The following is a 20,079-nucleotide window of genomic DNA, read 5'->3' as shown; positions in this document are numbered from 1 at the left end:
GGTGACTTTGGTTTTTCCCATTCCCTTAAGATTTACTGGTATCTTTAAACACAGATTTTGTTTGTAAATTTAATACTTTGTATTCTTCATAGTTTAAGATTTTTAACATGCTAATGCAGAAATTGTAAATATTTTTTATTGTTGTATAGAATTCTGTTCTATGAATATACTGTAATTATCACCATACTCCCATCAATGATCATTTGGGTCATTTTTTGCTACCGTGAAAACTATGAGCCTTCTTGTACGCAGACTTGGTCATCAGTGGCTGTGCTTCGGTAAGACCCTGTTAGTTATAGCTGGTACAGTTTCTGATTAGTTGGGTGTCTGACTGGTTGGTGCCCATGTTTCAAATATCAATCACTACTGCTTGTACATGCCCCATGGTGCATGCAGCATGTAGTTTTCCTATAAATGCTTTGAAGTGAAAATGATGGGTTTTAGGGTATACAATTTACAAGATTACAAATGCTAAATTCAATTTCCAGGTAGTTGTACAAATTTTATTATTTTTATTTATAAATAATCTATATGTTCAATGTAGGGCTCAAACTCCTGACCCTGAGATCAGGAGTCACAGGCTCTACCAACTGAGCCAGCCAGGAGTCCCCAGTTGTACCAATTTTAAGAGTTCCCATTGGTCTACATCTTGCCAACTATTCATTTTCAGACTGACTAGATTATCTCTTAAAGTATGTCATAGAGAACACCTTTGGATTTTCTTTTCAACACACTTTTTCTGGAAATATTCTACTCAACCTCCCAAACCACTTGGCTGCAAGGATAGCAGATGTGTTCATACGTATCATCACTCTTCTTCAGTTGTTGGGAGTCATAAGCACCTTTCATCCAAGCTGGGTCAAATCCTCTTCCTGGAATTTACACTAGCACCCAGAATTCATTGTGGCTGACTACTCTCTTATACTGGAAGCAATACAACTCCTGAGAAGTATCAGGATGGTACAATAATCAATCTAACAAAAGGACTGCATTAAGTTTTTCTCTAGAATACGTTTCTTCACTTTACCTCATTTTTTTGTTCCTTACTGAAAATATCACATCTTTCCCCATACTTGCTTCTATGATACAATCCTTATTTGTTAAATTGAGGCAACAGCCTTTCCACTTTCAAGTTTAGATTCCTAATTTTAAGTGTTCATAAATACTAGGCGATTTTTGAAAGACAAAATGTTACACTATACCACTTTCCTAAAAATGTTTGAAGTAGCTCACAACAAAGGTGACCCTAAGGTCAATTAAACAGAGAACCTAGACTACAGAAAGGGGGAGGGGCAAGAAAGGAGCTATAAAGATCTTGGCAATTTTGATTCTGAACAAGAGGCAATTTCCCGGGGCACCTGGGTGGCTCAGTGGGTTAAAGCCTCTGCCTTCAGCTCAGGTCATGTTCCCAGGTCCTGGAATTGAGCTCCGCATTGGGCTCTCTGTTCAGCGGGGAGCCTGCTTCTGCCTCTCTCTCTGCCTGCCTCTCTGCCTACTTGTGATCTCTGTCAAATAAATAAATAAAATCTTTAAAAAAAAAAAAAAAAGGGCAATTTCCCCAATATGCCTTTCAGGTGCTACCTGGGAAGTATTTCTTTAAGTAACTGGACACAATTTCTCATGCTTTTAAAATTAACTATTATTATTTTTTTTAAAGATTTTATTTATTTATTTGACAGAGAGAGATCACAAGTAGACAGGCAGGCAGAAAGAGGGAGGGAAGCAGGCTCCCTGCTGAGCAGAGAGCCCGATGAGGGACTCGATCCCAGGACCCTGAGATCATGACCTGAGCCGAAGGCAGCGGCTTAACCCACTGAGCCACCCAGGCGCCCCTATTATTATTATTTTGAGAAACAGAGCGTGTGAGTTGTACGGAGAGGAAGGTGAGGGAGAGAATCTTAAGCAGGCTCCATGCTCAGTGCAGAGCCCCACATGGGGCTCAATCTCACGACCCTGAGATCACGACCTGAGCTGAAATAATATTGGACACCCAACCAACTTAACTACCCAGGTGCCCCACAACTTCTCATATTTACCAATATTTTACCAAATGAAGATGACAGTTTTGATAATACACTGAGGATAAATGAAATTTGGAACTGTTAAAAACAAGTTGAGGCATTTTTTCTTTTGGGGCTTTTTTCTCCAAAAGATCAAGGTGTCAAAACACCAAGTTTTGAAACTCATTTGCATTCATTAAAAAAAAAAAAACTTGGGACGCCTGGGTGGCTCAGTTGGTTGGACGACTGCCTTCGGCTCAGGTCATGGTCCCGGGCTGCCGGGATCGAGTCCCATGTTGGGCTCCCAGCTCCATGGGGAGTCTGCTTCTCCCTCTGACCTTCTCCTCGCTCATGCTCTCTCTCACTGTCTCTCTCTCAAATAAATAAAACCTTAAAAAAAAAAAAAAAACTTGCATGCCTACTACAGGCCAGGCACCACTCTAGAAGCTAGATATACCAGGAGGAAAAAAAAAAAAGAGACAAAAAATCTTTGCCTATACAAGCTTACATTCAGGTCACAATTAAACTGTCTAAGGGCCAAATACAACAAATTCTTAAAGGCATGTCCAATATACTAATTGATCTGTACAACGAATAATTGTTTTCTTCAAAAAATGGAATAGACCATAGTTCGCGTTAATCTGTCAATGAGCACACCCAAAGAGTTTAGGGAACTCAGCTGATGAAAGATTAAGGTACTTTATTCAAAACAGGTGTTACAGTACAGTAACAGAAAGCTTTTAACCTAGATCTGTGATATTATCAAATTAACCTCAGTGGAGTTACCAGGCCCTAACTAGACATGGGCTACAAAACCTGAGGCAATTATTCTGGGACATAGGGACTTTCTTTTCTTTTTTTAAAATATTTTATTTATTTGATAGAGAGATAGGAGAGCACAAGTAGGCAGAGTGGCAGGGAGAGGGAGAAGCAGGCTCTCTGCTGAGAAGGGAGCCTGACACAGGACTCAATCCCAGGACCCTAGAATCATGACCTGAGCCAAAGGCAGCCATTTAACCAACTGAGCCACCCAGGTGCCCAGAACTTGTTTTTAAAACTTTCTTTAGTTAGATACTACACAACAGCTACATGTTGAAAGTTGGGCCCTGGGCTTCACACATTTTGATGAGATAATAAAGTAGGTTATTAATTTTAATTTGGTAAATTGAGTAGCTTCATGAATTCTACCAATAAATGATTTCTCAAGTAATTCCATCCCTTACACCTGCATGAGAGAGTTAGAGAGACCTGAATGAGAAAGTAAATCACAGTGACAAAGAAGTTTATAAGTCAACTAATATAGGAGGTGGTGGCTGAGGAAGTTAAGTTTTGACTTTTACAATTTTCTAACTAGGGAACTTGTGTAGAAATTCTGGAATGTACAGGTAAAATCCAATTTTAACAGATCAAAATTATTACACTGAATCTAAATTTCACTTTTGTTGAATAAACATTTTAAAGAGAACAAAGATAATAAAACTGTGTATACTTACATGGAATCGGTTTATGTCTTATTTAACTCCTGTTCATTTTGCAAGGTATGAAAATCCCTTTACCACTTTAAAATTCCTTTAACCCTTTCTTAGCTGTTTAAGGAAATTACAAAACACTGAAAACTATTAGCAAAAGAGACACAGTATTTCTCAGTGGATGCCACTGGTATACTTAGGCTATTTAGTGTCTTTTCAGGCACAGCTTTGATTCAGGGATGGATTCATAAGGAAAGAAGGAGGGGGGTTAGGTCAATGTAGATAGACCGGAACAAACCTGACCACTTTCCTTCTCTAAGCACATTTTTAGTATATAGATGTGAAAGAAAATAATTGTTCTTTTGGTTCAAGAGTTATGGTTGCCAAGGAGACAAAGGAACAAACATACCTGAACTTATAAATGATGATACTATTTCAGTTCCTTGGCTCAGTGAATACACTTTAATGTTCTTAAGGTATACATCTCAAGATGTTCCTGGTTTTCCCTCAGATGAATTTTTTTTTTGAAAGGCATATATATATCCTTTCAACACCCCTAACACTTCCAATTAACTGACCACCTTTTAAAGCTTTAAATTCTTCTTGCTGGTATCCTGACTCAACATTTTGCACAAACCAGTCTTGATGATCATGATTAAATTTGTGCCTAGGCAAAATTAAAACGAAAAATGTTGAAGTCTCAAACACAAGGGGTAGCACAATGTAGTTGATTTTTTCCAGTTAGGAACTAACAAAAATATAACCTGATAATCTGTGACCCATCACACTAGCATGTTTAATTTTAAATGTCATGACATTTGGATTAAAGATAAATTTGAACATAGAAATTAAAAATCAGAGAGGAAGAATGACATAAATTAGTGACACTAGACTCACAGGGTATTTTTCTCTTAAGAAATGGGAGTTTTGGGGCACCTGGGTGGCTCAGTGGGTTAAAGCCTCTGCCTTCAGCTCAGGTCATGGTCCTAGTGTCCTGGGATCGAGCCCCACATCGGGCTCTGTACTCTGCAGGGAGCCTGCTTCCACCTCTCTCTATCTGTCTGCTTCTCTGCCTACTTGTGATCTCTGTCTGTCAAATAAATAAATAAAATCTTTGAAAAAAAAAAAAAAAAAAAAAAAAGAAATGGGAGTTTTATTTATTTGAAGTAGCAGTGTTACCAACGAGATAATATTTATAACATTATATGATAGAAACTTTTAAAGTGGTTTTAAGATGGCCTGAGTAGTATTTTTTTTTAGTAATCTCTACATCCAACATGGGGCTCATACTCACGACCTTGAGGAACGAGAATCCTATATTCCTCTGACTGAACCAGCCAGGACCCCAACTGCTTGAATAATTTTTAAACATAAATTTCTATCCTTTAAATTTAGTGACCAATATTAATATGCTTAATGACTATTTTTTCATATTCAATACTGACCTAGATGAATTATTATAAAAACACAGTAAGCTGAATTCAAATTAATATGTTCTAACACAGAGATTAATAAAAGACTGCCCTGTCTCCCACCAGATTTATTTTTCTAGACCTGCTTCACTATGGCTATTAAGAGTACATCTAAAATTCTACTAGAAATTGCTCAACTTTCACTCCAATTAGGAAGATATTTAAATCACATTACATAAAAGCCTGTGTAACCTAACCCAATATATCACATGTAGTATATGAACACTTCCAGAAAAGAATCAACTCGATATATGTCAGACATTAAAATCTGTTTGAATAGAATGTGTGTCTAAATGTCTCATTGTAAATGGGAAAAAAAAAAAAAAGGAATAAAATGACCAGTCAGGCTTCATATCAATTAGACAACTTTTACTAAATGAGAAAACTACATTTAAAATGTGCTTTAAAACAAAATGGAATTAGAAAAAAAGACATATGCATTTGAAAGAACTTTGCACTGTGCTGAAAATCAAATCTCTTGCAGTAATACAATATGCCAATTCATAAAATGTAAGTTAACAGAATTCTCAACTGAACATTTTCAAAGACAATATTAAGGTCAAGAATTTCACATCAATGGTAGCACATATAGAAGAAGGGCATTATAAATATGATGTCCATCCCTATGAAGCTTACAAATTTGACAATACTCAATAAAAGCTTTTAGAATCACATCTAAAAGGGTCGCATCCAAAGAATTACAAATCTGTGTCCTGTAAGTTCTCCTTCTAAAACCTTTATGTTGACTTTTCTACTCCTTGTCATTTGTTAATACTAACCCTTTAAAAAAAGAGAACAAGAAAAGAAATGCTGCAATAAACCCTTGATCATGTACAGAAATTATTGCTACTATAGTTCACTACAAAGCATGTCTATACAATATTGTATGAACTTTGATCATGAAAAATCAGAATAAAAATCTTTAGTGACATAAGCCTTACAATCGTATACAACATTCACATGGCAATATTAGACAGTTAAGCACCCAAAAACCATAGTTGACAAAATGTCCCACTGACCAGCATTCATTTAAATACATCCTTCGTAAAGAGGGAGGAAAAGAGATAGTGTCAGCTTTCCAAGGCTTGTCAAAAAAGGATTCTCATGTTCTGTGAATCTAAAAACAAATAGCAACAACAACAACAACAACAAGAACAACAAAAAACCAAAACCAAAACCAAACCAAAAACAAAAACAAAACCAATGCAGGTGAGGGTGTTACCAGAAAGTTAAGCATGCCAAAAGGTGTTTCGTGCGAATTAAAACCTAAAGCCAAGGTACCACATAATCACATTACCAACTAGTTGGGTAATACTATATGAGCCTTATCTTAACGTTAAATGAAATGCTACTGCACGATAGAGCATCAATAAGTTAAAAATTAGAGTGCACAAATCCAAATCAGTGGCAATTTCTGTATAAAGCAAAATATTCACTATCAGCTGTAAAGTTTGCCCAGTCAAACTGTCTGATTCAATCACTGGACTGGATAGTTTGCCTGTTTTTTAAAAATATCAATCTCTAAAATTCCTTTTTACTGTAATGAGGCATAAGTTTTCTCAGTAAGATCAAACAGGTACATAAGTAAATAAGCAAGGGAAAATAATAGTTGGTGAATGTCTTTAAAGCTCTTCCCACATTTCACTTGAAAAAAATGTTCAGGGAAAAAAATTTAAAATATTTGCCATTATTCTAGCAAAAACAGAACAAAACAAAAAACAAGCCCAAAATAATTAAACAACCAAGCAACACTAAAACCACATTACACAGATGGATCATCATGCTTTCATCTGGTTTAACTATCACATCTAGTTTAACTGGGATGCTTTTCAACTTTAAAAATTGTGATACGTGAAGATGTAACTTTTAATGGGTAATTTTGAATTTGGATTTAACTTTGCTGAATATTATAACAGAGTATACTTATTACAATACAGTGTAGCACATCTTTCTATTAGAAAAAAATTTAAGATCCTTTACCCGTCTCCTTAAGTTAAAGGTGTGACATCATAAAGGGTGTCAAATGGCTGGATGGTTTTACAGTGCACACTTATATATTATGAAGTATGTCCTTAACAAATCTGATGGTTTCTTTACAGAATTCCTTTCTTCACCTTTTCTTCGGTGGATTAGCTGTTCGAGGTGGAGTGACAGGACGTCCTGAATTCAGTCCACCATACTGGTACTTAGCTTTCTTTTCAGATGGTTTCAATATCTTAAAGTAAATAATTTATTAACAGTGTTATTCTTTCAAAAGCAGTAAGGTAAAGAAAATTGTTAGGAAAGTGGACTTTTCAAGAAATAACAAGTTGTAAATAAAATATTTACATAATTACACAAATTGCAATAGAAGTACAGAAAATAACAGAAAAGTTTCATGAACATTTCTCACATTTAAAAAGTTTTCATAGATAACTAAATATCTGAATATTGCTATTATTTGTCATTCTGTTAATAACAAAAGCTCAAGCACACAAATCCTATCAACTTCCCAATCCTTTACGTTAAAAAAAAATTTTTTTTTTTACTTTAATTTCTTTATTGTGAAAGAGAAAGAGAAGGTGTGCACATGGGAGTTGGGGGTTGGGTAGAGGGAGAGAGAATCTTAAGCAAGCTTCAGTCCCAGTGTTATCACCATGGAGCCAATGCAGGGCTCAATCTCATGACCCTGAGATTATGACCTGAGCCAAAATCAAGAGTGGGACACTTAAACAACTGAGCCACCCAGGCACCTTAAATTAAAAAAAAAGGGGGGGGGGACAGAGAAGAAGAAAGAAAGGAAAAGAAAAGAAAAAGAAAACGAATTTAATTACTGTATCTCTGTGGTGAGTGAAGAACACTTAGTTTATGAGTCAAAAGATCGAGCTGGCTACATATGGGAAAAAGTGCTCAAGATCACTCATCATCAGGAAAATATAAATCAAAAGTATGCTATCACCTCACACTTGTCAGAACGGCTAAATTTAACATAGGAAACAAGATGTTGAGAAAGCGGATGCCCCTTACACTGCTGGTTCTGGGAATGCAAACTGGTGCAGTCACTCTGGAGGTTCCTCAAAAAGTTAAAAATAAAACTACCCTACAACTCAGCAATTGCACTACTAAATATTTACCCAAAGGATACAAAAATACTGATTCAAAGGGATACATGTACCCTGATTTTTACAGCAGCATTATCAACAGCCAAATTATGGAAAGAGCCCAAAAGTCCATCGACTGATAAATGGATAAAGATGTGGTATAGAAGTGGAAAAAAGACAGTCTCTTCAATAAATGGTGCTGGGAAAACTGGACAGCTATATGTAGAAGAATGAAACTCGACCATTCTCTTACACCGCACACAAAGATGAACTCGAAATGGATAAAAGACCTCAACGTGAGACAGGAATCCATCAGAATCCTAACGGAGAACATAGGCAGTAACCTCTTCAGTATCAGCCACAGCAACTTCTTTCAAGATACGTCTCCAAAGGCAAAGGAAACAAAAGCGAAAATGAACTTTTGGGACTTCATCAAGATCAAAAGCTTCTGCACAGCAAAGGAAACAGTCAACAAAACAAAGAGGCAACCCACGGAATGGGAGAAGATATTTGCAAATGACAGTACAGACAAAAGGCTGATATCAAACTCAACACACACAAAACAGATAATCATATCAAAAAATGGGCAGAAGATATGAACAGACACTTCTCCAATGAAGACATACAAATGGCTATCAGACACATGAAAAAATGTTCATCATCACTAGCCATCAGGGAGATTCAAATTAAAACCACATTGAGATACAACCTTACACCAGTTAGAATGGCCAAAATTAACAAGACAGGAAACAACATGTGTTGGAGAGGACGTGGAGAAAGGGGAACCCTCTTACACTGTTGGTGGGAATGCAAGTTGGTGCAGCCACTTCGGAGAACAGTGTGGAGATTCCTCAAAAAATTAAAAATAGAGCTTCCCTATGACCCTGCAATTGCACTACTGGGTATTTACCCCAAAGATACAGATGTCGTGAAAAGAAGGGCCATCTGTACCCCAATGTTTATAGCAGCAATGGCCACGGTCGCCAAACTGTGGAAAGAACCAAGATGCCCTTCAACGGACAAATGGATAAGGAAGATGTGGTCCATATACACTATGGAGTATTATGCCTCCATCAGAAAGGATGAATACCCAACTTTTGTAGCAACATGGACAGGACTGGAAGAGATTATGCTGAGTGAAATAAGTCAAGCAGAGAGAGTCAATTATCATATGCTTTCGCTTATTTGTGGAGCACAACAAATAACATGGAGGACATGGGGAGATGGAGAAGAGAAGGGAGTTGAGGGAAATTGGAAGGGAAGGTGAATCATGAGAGACTTTGGACTCTGAAAAAACAATCTGAGGGTCTTGAAGTGGTGGGGGGTGGGAGGTGGGGGAAACAAGATGGTAGGTATTAGGGGGGGCACGTATTGCATGGAGCACTGGGTGTGGTGCAAAAACAATGAATACTGTTACGCTGAAAAGAAATTAAAAAAAAAAAGAAGAAGAAGAAATGTATAGGAAAATAGTATGTACAGATTTTAGTCAGTTACCTTACTGAAATATTATGTTTTTTCTGAATTTTGTAATATTTTTCAGAATTTAAAATTTTGTATTTTTATTATCTTCTTATTCTAAATAAATATTCTTTCTCACCTGTTTTGGAAAAAAAATCAAATCAAATCAAATAAAGGTTAAAAAAAAAAAAGATGTGGTATAGATATACAGTGGAGCATTAGTCAGCCAAAGAAAAACAATGAAATCTTGCCCTTTGCAATGATATGGATGGAATCACAGTTTATTATACTAAGCAAAATTAAGTCAGTTTGAGAAAGACCAATACCTTATGACAGAACAGAGGAACAGAGGGGCAAGAAAAAAAAAAAGGGAGACAAGCAAACCATAAACCATAAAACAGACTCTTAACTATAGAGAACAAATTGAGGGTTGACTGGGGGAGGTAGGCAGAGGGATAGGTTAAATGGGTAATGGGTATAAGGAGGGCACTTGTTATGAGCACTGGGTGTTATATGTAAGTGATGAATCACTAAATTCTATTCCTGAAACTAGTATTATACTGTACATTAATGGACTCTACTACTATTTATTTAGAGGGTAATCAGTCACAAGCTCTTTAATCTTACTTTATGTGTAGATCTTAAAAAATGTATTTAAATATTTTACATACCATTAAGTCCAACTTTAAAATATACAAATCAATGATTTTTAAAATACTTAAGAGTTGTACAACCACTGCTACAATCTAATTTTAGAGTTTCTATCACCCCAAAAGAAATCTTGCTCCCATAAGCAATCACTCCAGATTTCCATTCTCTACTCCCCTAACTCCCTTCAACTCCAAGGAAATACTAATCTTTCTCTACTGATTTGTCTTTTCCGGCTATTTCACATAAACAAAATCATACGTTGTGACTGACTCCTCTCACTGAGATAATGTTTTTGAGGTTCATTCATGCAGTAGCATGTATCAGTGCTTCATTCCTTTTAATTGTCAAACAATATGGCATTTAATGGATATTCTGCATTTTGTTTTCATTCTTTAGTTGATGGACATTTGGGTGGTTTCCACATTTTGGCAATTATAAATAATGCTCCTATGAATATGCATATACCTGTATTTGAGTATCTCCCTTCCATTCTTTTGGGTATACCCATGAGTGGGTTTGCTGGGTTATACAGAAAGTCTATGTTTAACTCTTTGAGGAACTACCACACACTTTTCAAAAGCAGTTGCACCATTTATTCCCTCCATCAATGTATGAAGGTTCCAAATTCTCCACATCCTCACCAATACTTGTTATTGTCTGACTTTTTTACTGTATTTATTCTGTGTTAATAAAGCTTTAACCTACATTATACACAGAAAATTTCAATATTTACACAAAAAGTGTATAGAAAAGATCTATGAAGCATTTCTTAGGACTATTCAGAGCATCACAGAATCTCAGTGAAAAAGAAATTAATTCAATTCCACTATGCTAAATGCTGAAGGATAACGTCTAGTTGCTATGCTTAAATGAGGAGTCACATATTTACACATATTAGCTGTACTAGCTGATAGAAACAGTATAATACAATAAAGGGAAAGAAGGATAGGAAAGCCCCTCTACATTTAGATAAAGAGAAATATAGTACATGCATGAGAGGGACATAAAACCCTTTGCAAAAAACCAAAGTACTGAAGTTGTTTTAGTCTGTGAACAACAATGATTTTAAGTAGCAAACTATAAAGCCAGAGTTGGTCTGTTTCTTGCAAAAGTAAACAAAATCTAAGTTACTAAATGAATTCACATTCTTTTCGAAGGTTAAGCCCCTATTCCAAGAAGTGATACTGGAATTTAACAATTCAAACATCTGTATCAAGAATGACTAACTTAAGTTCTTCAAAGCTCTAATGTTTGATATATACCAAAATGTCTGGAACCCTTGTGAATGAAAACAGAAATCTCTAACAAATCTGTTATAATCACTTAAAAAAAAAAAAAAGATTTTATTTATTTATTTGAGAGGAGAGAGAAAGAGAGAGACAGATCATGAGTGGAGGAAGAGGGACGGGGCAGAGGAAGAGAGAGAAGCAGACTCCCCACTGAGCAGGAAGCCCTATGTGGGGCTCCATCCTAGGACCTTGGGACCATGACCAAGCTGAAGGCAGATGCCCAACTGACTGAGCCACCCAAATGCTCCAGATAATCACTTTTGAATAAAAACAGATTTATATATATTATATCATACCTGAAACGAACACATCAAAGTTTCATCCACACTCATCATTCCACCAGCATTATCAAACTCGCCACAGTAATTTGGGGCTGAAAATAGGGTTACCAATTGTCGTTTAGCAAAAAATTCATATCCGTCTTCTACCACCTGTGAAAGGAAAGGTCAAAGAAAAAACTCACTTATTTATAACTAATTCTCAACTGTCTATATTATTTATTGAGATTAGTGCAACAAAGACCTAAAAATAAACACTATTTTGTTTTGGGAGCTTGATTTTTAAACTTGTCTTAGAATACTAAAATTGGCATGCCTTTTCTATAATGGCAAGGATTTAGCTTAAATGAAATAATACATTTGTGATAACTAAAATGTTTAAAAACTATACCATTTCTAAGACTCTCCATATGCTAATAAGTACAGTATCTACCAGGACTTTGGATACCAAGTACTTCTTAGATAATGGCATTATATCACAACTATGGAATCCTTAACTCTTTAATGATTTAACATGATTTCTAGAATCTGTTACCAACTTATGAATGATTTAAACAACTTATGTTTCTCAGCTCTACAAATCTGAGAAGTAGACACAATGACACATAAACATTTTATATTTATTTATGGTAGGCAAGAATAATTTTTGAAGTCTTTTAGGCATCCTTTGATTAAGCAAAATTATCTTATAATACTTGCTAATGAGAAAGCACCTCTAAAATAATTTACATTTATTTTTTATTTATTTAAAGATTTTATTTATGAGAAAGGGGGGAAGGGGAGGAGGGAGAGAGAGAGAGAGAGAGAGAGAGAGAGAGAGAGATTAAGCGCCCATGCACAAAGGGGAAGGAGCAAAGCGAGAGGGACAAGCAGACTCTGCACAGAGCTTGATGTGGGGCTTGATCTCAGGAACTTGAGATCATGCCCTGGCTGAAACCAAGAGACACTTAACCAACTGAGCCACCCAGGCTCCCCCCAAATAATTAACATTTTAAAATAATTCCTACCTTAGTATCAGATAAATGCTCCTACTGTAATTATATCATGGTAGAAATTAGGTATTAACCTTTTCTGTTAAGATCTTGGTCATCTTATCTACTCTAGATCAGCCATACACAGTGTTTGGCATTCAGTATATCCTTTTAGTTCTTAGTTTGCTTTTTCACTTATTCATCACACATTTATCAAACGAACAGGTTTATTGTAAAAGGATGTATTTGTAGGTTGTGGTGTTTCCCAGCATTAAGTCTCTTAATTTTAGAGATAATATGTTTGACAATAGCAGAATACGATTTTGGAAGAGTCTAGAAAAAGACTGTCCAAACCAACGGAGTTCAATAACTTGACTTTAAAAAAAAAAACCACTGTCCATTTCTGTAAAGATGAGTGAATGGAAATTTATAGTTGAAAAATCTGATTATCAGTGGGTATCTTCTTAGGAAACTTAGCAGCTCTGCACTGTTCCCTAGTAGTAGGTTTTATTAGTCAGTTAAATCATAAATACAATATTTACCAAAAGGAAACTGCCAAAAGCAAAGGATTTGGGGATGGACTTCATTTCAACAGAACTAGGAAATTCTACTAGGAAAAAGGCATGTGACACACAACATGCACAGAAAATGAAAAGCCAGTCATCTTTGTTTACCCACAGGATCACATAAAGAAGTAGTCAGGTAAAGCATCCCCCAAAAGGGAAGTATTATGGAATGGCATATACCTAATAAACTCTGCTTTAACAGGCAAAGAAAAAACAAGGAATCTTTAAAAGTATTATACTTAGGGGCGCCTGGGTGGCTCAGTGGGTTAAGCCGCTGCCTTCGGCTCAGGTCATGATCTCAGGGTCCTGGGATCGAGTCCCGCATCGGGCTCTCTGCTCGGCAGGGAGCCTGCTTCCCTCTCTCTCTCTCTCTCTGCCTGCTTCTCTGCCTACTTGTGATCTCTGTCAAATAAATAAATAAAATCTTAAAAAAAAAAAAAGGTATTATACTTAAAATTTCAAATACTTTCAGTACTTTCAAAAGTAGCATGAAAAAGTTTATAAAAATACCTGTCGGTGAATGTATTTCATAAAAATTATATTTCAGAGGGCATGAAGACTTGATATATTAAATCATTAAAGTAAGCTTTGTTAATTCATTTATTCAACTAAGTTGAATCCCCCTTTTCTTTCCGCTGACGTGGGTTTTTTTGCTGTTGTTGTTTGTTTGTTTTTTGTTTGTTTGTTTGTTTGTTTTTAAATAATCTCAACACCAAATGTGGGGCTCGAACTCAACAGGCTGAGATCAAAAGCCACATGCTCTACTGACTGAGCCAGTCAGGTGTCCTTCTGCTGATATGTTTTAAAGCAAATCCTAGACATGTCATCTTACCTCTATATACTTGAGCATGCATTTCTGAAAAAAGGACATTCTTCTTACACAATAATGCTATTTTCACAAAGCTAAAACGACGACTCCTTCATATCCAAGACCCAGTCTATAACTGAATTTCCCCAACTGTCTCAAAAGTGTCCTTTAATACTACTGTCACTGGATTCTTATCTAAAATACATAAGACATCATATTAAAATGGGATCAAATGTTTCTAAGCTTCAGACAAACACCAAAAAAATCTGTCAGCATTGCAGTTCACTGCAAAAATGTATTTAGTTTGAAACATTTCTTCCCCAAGGGTGAAAAATGGTTAACAAATCATTAGACTGCTAATTATGAGATCAAGGTATAGGCTTCACCTCTCTTACTACTTTCCTTATATAATTAGCTTTCTTGGATCTCAGTTTCCTCAAAAATAAAAAAAGCAGATTTGTACGAAGTTAGTATTAAAATATTCAAGTTTTATGTATATATTTATTTAGTTCGTTTTTATTTTTATTTATTTGACAGAGAGAGAGACAGTTAGAAAGGGAACACAGCAGGCGGAGTGGGAGAGGGAGAAGCAAGTTTCCTGCCAAGCAGAGAGCCCGATGCACAACTCGATCCCAGGACCCTGGGATCATGACCCAAGCTGAAGGCAGATGCTTAATAATTGAGCCACCCAGGCCCCCCAAAAGTTTTATATATCATACCTGATGAGCTCGACAAATCAAGTCTAAATCATGACGATTCAGAAATTTACTGACTACATCAGCTCCAAAAGTGAAGGAAACACCACGATCATTTTCTCCCCAGCCTTGCACATCCTTATCTGGGTCAGACCACAGCAAATCACAGAGCAAACCTTTAAAGAATAAAAACATGGCAATGAAAAAACAAAATAAAGTTTATAAAATAAAGTGTATCTGTATTACATTTCTTCTATCACATTTCTTCTTGTGTCCTTTTACCCTTTAATAAATAGTAACAATCACTTGCTCCCTAATATCCCAGCCTACCAAATTTAGCCATGCTTTGCTAGCCCAACCATATTAAATGTAATTTTGCCTGGCTGAAAACAGCACTTTCCAACTCTTTCCACATATAGGAAATGTGTGTATGGCACACTCTAAGTATACAATGTACGGAAAAGGCTGTTCATTTTTTACATAGTTTCTCCATGTGGATAAGCAACTGACCCAGCAGCATTTCCTGAACTGAGGCTATTTACACTATTTCTGGGTGCCAACCTACTCAATTAATCTATTTTATTTATTATTTTTTTTAATCTGTTTTATTTATTCTTAAGCCAATAAGATAAGAAAGCTTTTAAACACATCTTTCTATTTGGTAGGGGTTGTATCTCCACTTAGTATTCTTCTTCAGGATTGTCTTGGTTACTTTCACTCCTTTGTTCTTTCACATACATACTTCCGAATCACTTTGTGTAATTCTGTGAACCCAACTAAGATTTCACTGGAACTGTATTTGACCTAATGATTGAAAGAAGAAAACATTTTTTGTAAAGGTCTGGAGTACTTAAATGAAATACAGATGAACAAAATCAGCACAGATCGCTGGCTTTAGTTCTGAGCATTTAAGAAAAGAGGTCAGAGCTAAAAATATTTATCTGACTATCTTCGTCATACTCACTATTGTGTTAGTCTTAGGAAGGACTCAGACTACCTTGGGGATGACAAGTGAGAAGACTAAGAAATGACTCTAAGAAAGCAAACATTTAATATGCAGGCAGAGGAAGGAGAAAGGGGAATGAGAAAAAAATACTGGGAAGGAATAATCAAAACAAAAGGAAGAGATTAGAACAATAGAAATCTCCTGAAAGGGGTAAGAATTATCCAATAGTAGGAAATGGTTAAGATTCAAGAACAACGAATAAGTGGAACAGGACAAAGACCAAAAAATGTGCCATTTACAATTTTATCAGCAGACCTTAATGAAAGCAGTTTGCTGACGGATGAGAAGAAAATGGTTAAAAGTCAAACTATAGTAAGATGAAGAGGGGGAGATGTTGAGATGATGATATTAAGTACTTTTGTAAGAGCTACAGTGCTAAGGGAAGGAGAAATCAGTGCTAAGGGATGATCTGTTTGTAAAATAAGCCAGTTTCAAGATTTTTTTTTTTTTTTTTTTGGTAATTCATGAACTTCATAATACAGGTTCTATCAGTAAAGAACTTCTTTTTGAGTTATGATATAGTTTGTCTTAATAGAGGAATTACTAAAATACCTTGTAGAATTGGTGGCAATGTACTCTTAATTTCTATTACTATTTTCTAAGCTCCTGCTATGATGCCTGACAAGTCCACCAGCATACAAAACCCACAGGGATGGTCTAAATTTACAAGCTCTTCCTGATTTTTAAAGAATCACAAACTGATTCTTTAGAACACACACACACACACACACACACACACACACACACACACACACACAAAACCCAACACACCACCAATACTCTATAATGATATTTTTTCCAGTTTGTTTCTACAGGGGAAGCAATGAGCAAGAGGCCAAGATATTAATCTTTAATTTTAAGGTGACAATAAAACTAGAATGCAGTTGCTTTCCAAATTACTTGGGAAATATGACAGTCTGGATGTATATAAAATCAAACAATGATAACAACAATGTGGCATTTTTCAACCTTAACAGAACCAAGACAAGAATCTCAGAGTCAAGGTTCAACATTTTATAATTCAGTTCTGAAAGAACAAGCATCATATAATCATTTGGCTGTTTTTAAAAATGTATTAATTTATAAATTAAACTTCTGAAGATTACCGAGAATACCAAGAGTTAAAATGTCCATTTTCAGCATTTCAAAAACTTGTTTCACCCTTGAAAGTGACTTATGTATGAATTATACTAACAAAATCTGAAGATGTAATGACTTTAAATGTGTATTTATATTGTACCTTATTTAAAAAACAAATTTTAAATAAATGGCTATTATTTATTTTATTTTTTTAAAAGATTTTATTTACTTGATACAGAGAAATCACAAGTAGGCAGAGAGACGGGGGAGTGGGGAGCAGGCTCTCTGCTGAGAAAAGAGCCCAATGCGGGGCGGGGCTCGATCCCAGAACCCTAAGATCAAGACCTGAGCCAGAGGCAGAGGCCTAACCCTCTGAGCCACCCAGGCGTCCCTATTTATTTTATTTTTAAATTCCATGATCATTAACTTACAATGTTGTATTAGTTTCAAGTGTACAATATAGTGATAAAACGTGCCCTATTATTTAAATACTAGTTTCTATTAGGTTTAATCAAATGTAGTCTATAATTATAATCAAAATCTGGTAAAATGCATGTTTTCCCTTTTGTACTCAACACAAATTGTTACTTACACAAATTAGTCATGAGGCAACTTACTACAATATGAAATGCCAGTGGCTTATTGACAAGAGGATCTATACATCTGTTTATAATGGTTGATGTTTAATCATAAGTAGCATTTTTGAGTGATATTATCAGGCTTTCACTACACTGAGCAAAACAATGCAGTCATACTTGAAATCAAATAGCCAAATGCATGTTCTTAACAGTTCAATTTAAAGGTTTAGCCATGTTTTGCTTAGGTATTCTACTCATGAATTTTTTTTTTTTTTTTTTTTTTATTATTTATTTGTCAGAGAGAGAGAAAGAGAGCAAGCACAGGCAGACAGAGTGGCAGGCAGAGGCAGAGGGAGAAGCAGGCTCCCTGCCGAGCAAGGAGCCCGATGCGGGACTCGATCCCAGGACGCTGGGATCATGACCTGAGCTGAAGGCAGCTGCTTAACCAACTGAGCCACCCAGGCGTCCCTCATGAATATTTTTTAATAACTACTTTTTTATAGATTCTGGATCATATGAGTAGAAAATGGAAAGAAAAAAAAGAGTAGGAAATGTACTGAGTAACCATCTAGTTCAGCCTTATTTACCTTTTTTTAACCAGTACTTATGAGTAATCAAATCCCCTTTACAAAACAACCAATAAGCAATCCTCTTATCATGTGCTACAAGACTTTTGGTTTTTCATTTACATGATCTTAATATACAAAGAATTTCTAGACCCTATGGCATTCTAGACCCTAAGGCAAAAGAACTTCTAGACCCTATGACACCCTCATTTTGAAGATGTTCAAGTTTGTTGAGAATTGATGAATATAATACATAATGGTTGAGTCTGATTACACAAGTAACAATGGGATAATTAATACATTAATGTAATTTATTAAAAAAAAAGTCTGGTAGAAACTGATTCTTTAGAACACACACACACACACACACACACACACAAAACCCAACACACCACCAATACTCTATAATGTTAATGCCTTTTTTTTTTTTTTAAAGTAGGCTCCATGCCCAGAGTAGACCCTATTCATGGCCTGAACTCAGAATGCTGAGATCAAGAGTTGGCTGCTTAACTGACAGGGCCACAAGTGTTGTGGTGCCCCTGTTAATGGTTGTAATAGTTGTAATAGTAAGACAGTGTGATATAATAAAAATGCATTTGGTCTTTGTTCCCATTCTGGCGCAGAGCTCCTAAAACCTCTGGAATTTCCTGAGTGACAGGGATATCTTTTGTTATTTATAAGGAGCCCCTTTCCACCACACTGAATTTATGCTAATGAAATGATTCAGGAGCCCCTAAAGCCGTTCAGGATGGGGCCAGTCAACAGAAAGACCAAACACATGATTAGAGGGTTGGAATTTTCAGCTGCCCCCTCCCTCTGGAGAGGAGGCTGGAAATTGAGTTCTATGAAAACTCTTGAACAACTACACTTGGGAAGCTTCCAGTTGTTGAGCATACTGATGCCTAAGAGTGTGGAAGCTCTTCACCAACCAATAACCCCTCCCCATACCTTGCCCTATGAATCTCTTCCACTTGGCAGGTCCTGAGTCGTATCCCTTTATGATAAGCTGATGAATGTAAGTAAAGCATCTGCGGAGGTAGTTGTGGGAATCCCAGAATTTTGGCTGGGCAGTAGTGTGGGTCTCCAGAGAACCCCACTTGGGGCTGACAACCTAAGTGGGGGCAGTCTTGTGGAATGGAGCCCTTACCCTGTGGAATCCTGGGTAACTCCAGGAGTTAGTGTCAGAACTGAATAAACTGTCAGACACTCACTTAAGAGTTGAAGAATGAGGTGTGTTGTGGAAAAACCACATACATTCAGTGTCAGAAAATGGCACAAAGAAAAGTATTGATATTTTCAGCAAAAGATGAATGAAAAGCAGAACAATCTTACTGCATTCAACTCATAAGTTTTCATAGCATTTTATGATATGAATGCCACGTTTAGTACACATCTTAGTATGTACACTACCACTTAACTATGAATAATTACCATTTAAAAGCTAAAAGAAAAGTTAGGCAACTGTGCCCAGAATTTATTTATAAAATTACATTAGCCCCATCTGTTAATCAATACAGCGACTTATCCTCAACTGGAACTTATTTGCTTTTGTTCTGACTTGCTTCACTTACCTAAGAGTTAATGAATGTCCGAAGAGTTAATTTTCATTATTCTTTCACAAATTTTTCATAAAACTCACCAAGTATCTCTACAGCTTTCTGAACTCTACAAATTTGAATTACAAAAGACGCAAAAAATAACAGAAAACTGCTAGATAATTTTTAAAAAGGCAATTGTATTTTCAGCTAGGAAAGATTATTTGATTTAAAAATTTATTAAATTCTAAAAAATCCTTAAAAACATTTTTTTAAATTTATTCTTTTTAAGTAGGCTCCACACTGAACTTGGGATCTGAATTCATGACCCTGAGATCAAGAGTTGCATGCTCAACGGAGCCAGACAGGTGTCCTACTTTTGACTAATTTTTAACAAGTCTTTGAAGGATATAACCAATGCTGATATGAATGAGGCCAATGACAGGAAGGTAAGGAGAATCAGTAAGATCTTTTGTGATATTAAGTCTAACAGAACCATACTACGGTTACATATGAAATTTAAAAGTACTGCACCTTGGGAAATAATTAGTGGGAAGTAAAATATGTTACTGCAAGT

The 20,079-nt window shown here is 36.0% G+C and overlaps 1 protein-coding gene across 1 annotated transcript in view; it reads right to left on the bottom strand.

The window, feature by feature from the left end:
- Window positions 1–5,289: 5,289 nt before the first annotated feature.
- The window catches only part of LOC111139288 (protein phosphatase 1 catalytic subunit beta), a 43,781-nt gene continuing 28,991 nt past the window's right edge, over window positions 5,290–20,079 (bottom strand). Inside the window, exons 7-9 of the mRNA XM_022491524.1 lie at window positions 14,762–14,913; window positions 11,716–11,850; window positions 5,290–7,156 (exon numbers count right to left, since the gene is read on the bottom strand). Of these exons, the coding sequence (XP_022347232.1) occupies window positions 7,052–7,156; window positions 11,716–11,850; window positions 14,762–14,913 (392 nt within the window). The 3' untranslated portion in view covers window positions 5,290–7,051. The remainder of the gene's footprint in view (window positions 7,157–11,715; window positions 11,851–14,761; window positions 14,914–20,079) is intronic.

The sequence above is a fragment of the Enhydra lutris genome, unplaced genomic scaffold (genome assembly GCF_002288905.1).
Source record: "Enhydra lutris kenyoni isolate GAN:26980312 unplaced genomic scaffold, ASM228890v2 scaffoldscaffold98, whole genome shotgun sequence".
Classification (NCBI taxonomy): Eukaryota; Metazoa; Chordata; class Mammalia; order Carnivora; family Mustelidae; genus Enhydra; species Enhydra lutris.
Note: the sequence above shows the minus strand (reverse complement) of the source record. Positions and strands in the feature narration are given on the sequence as shown.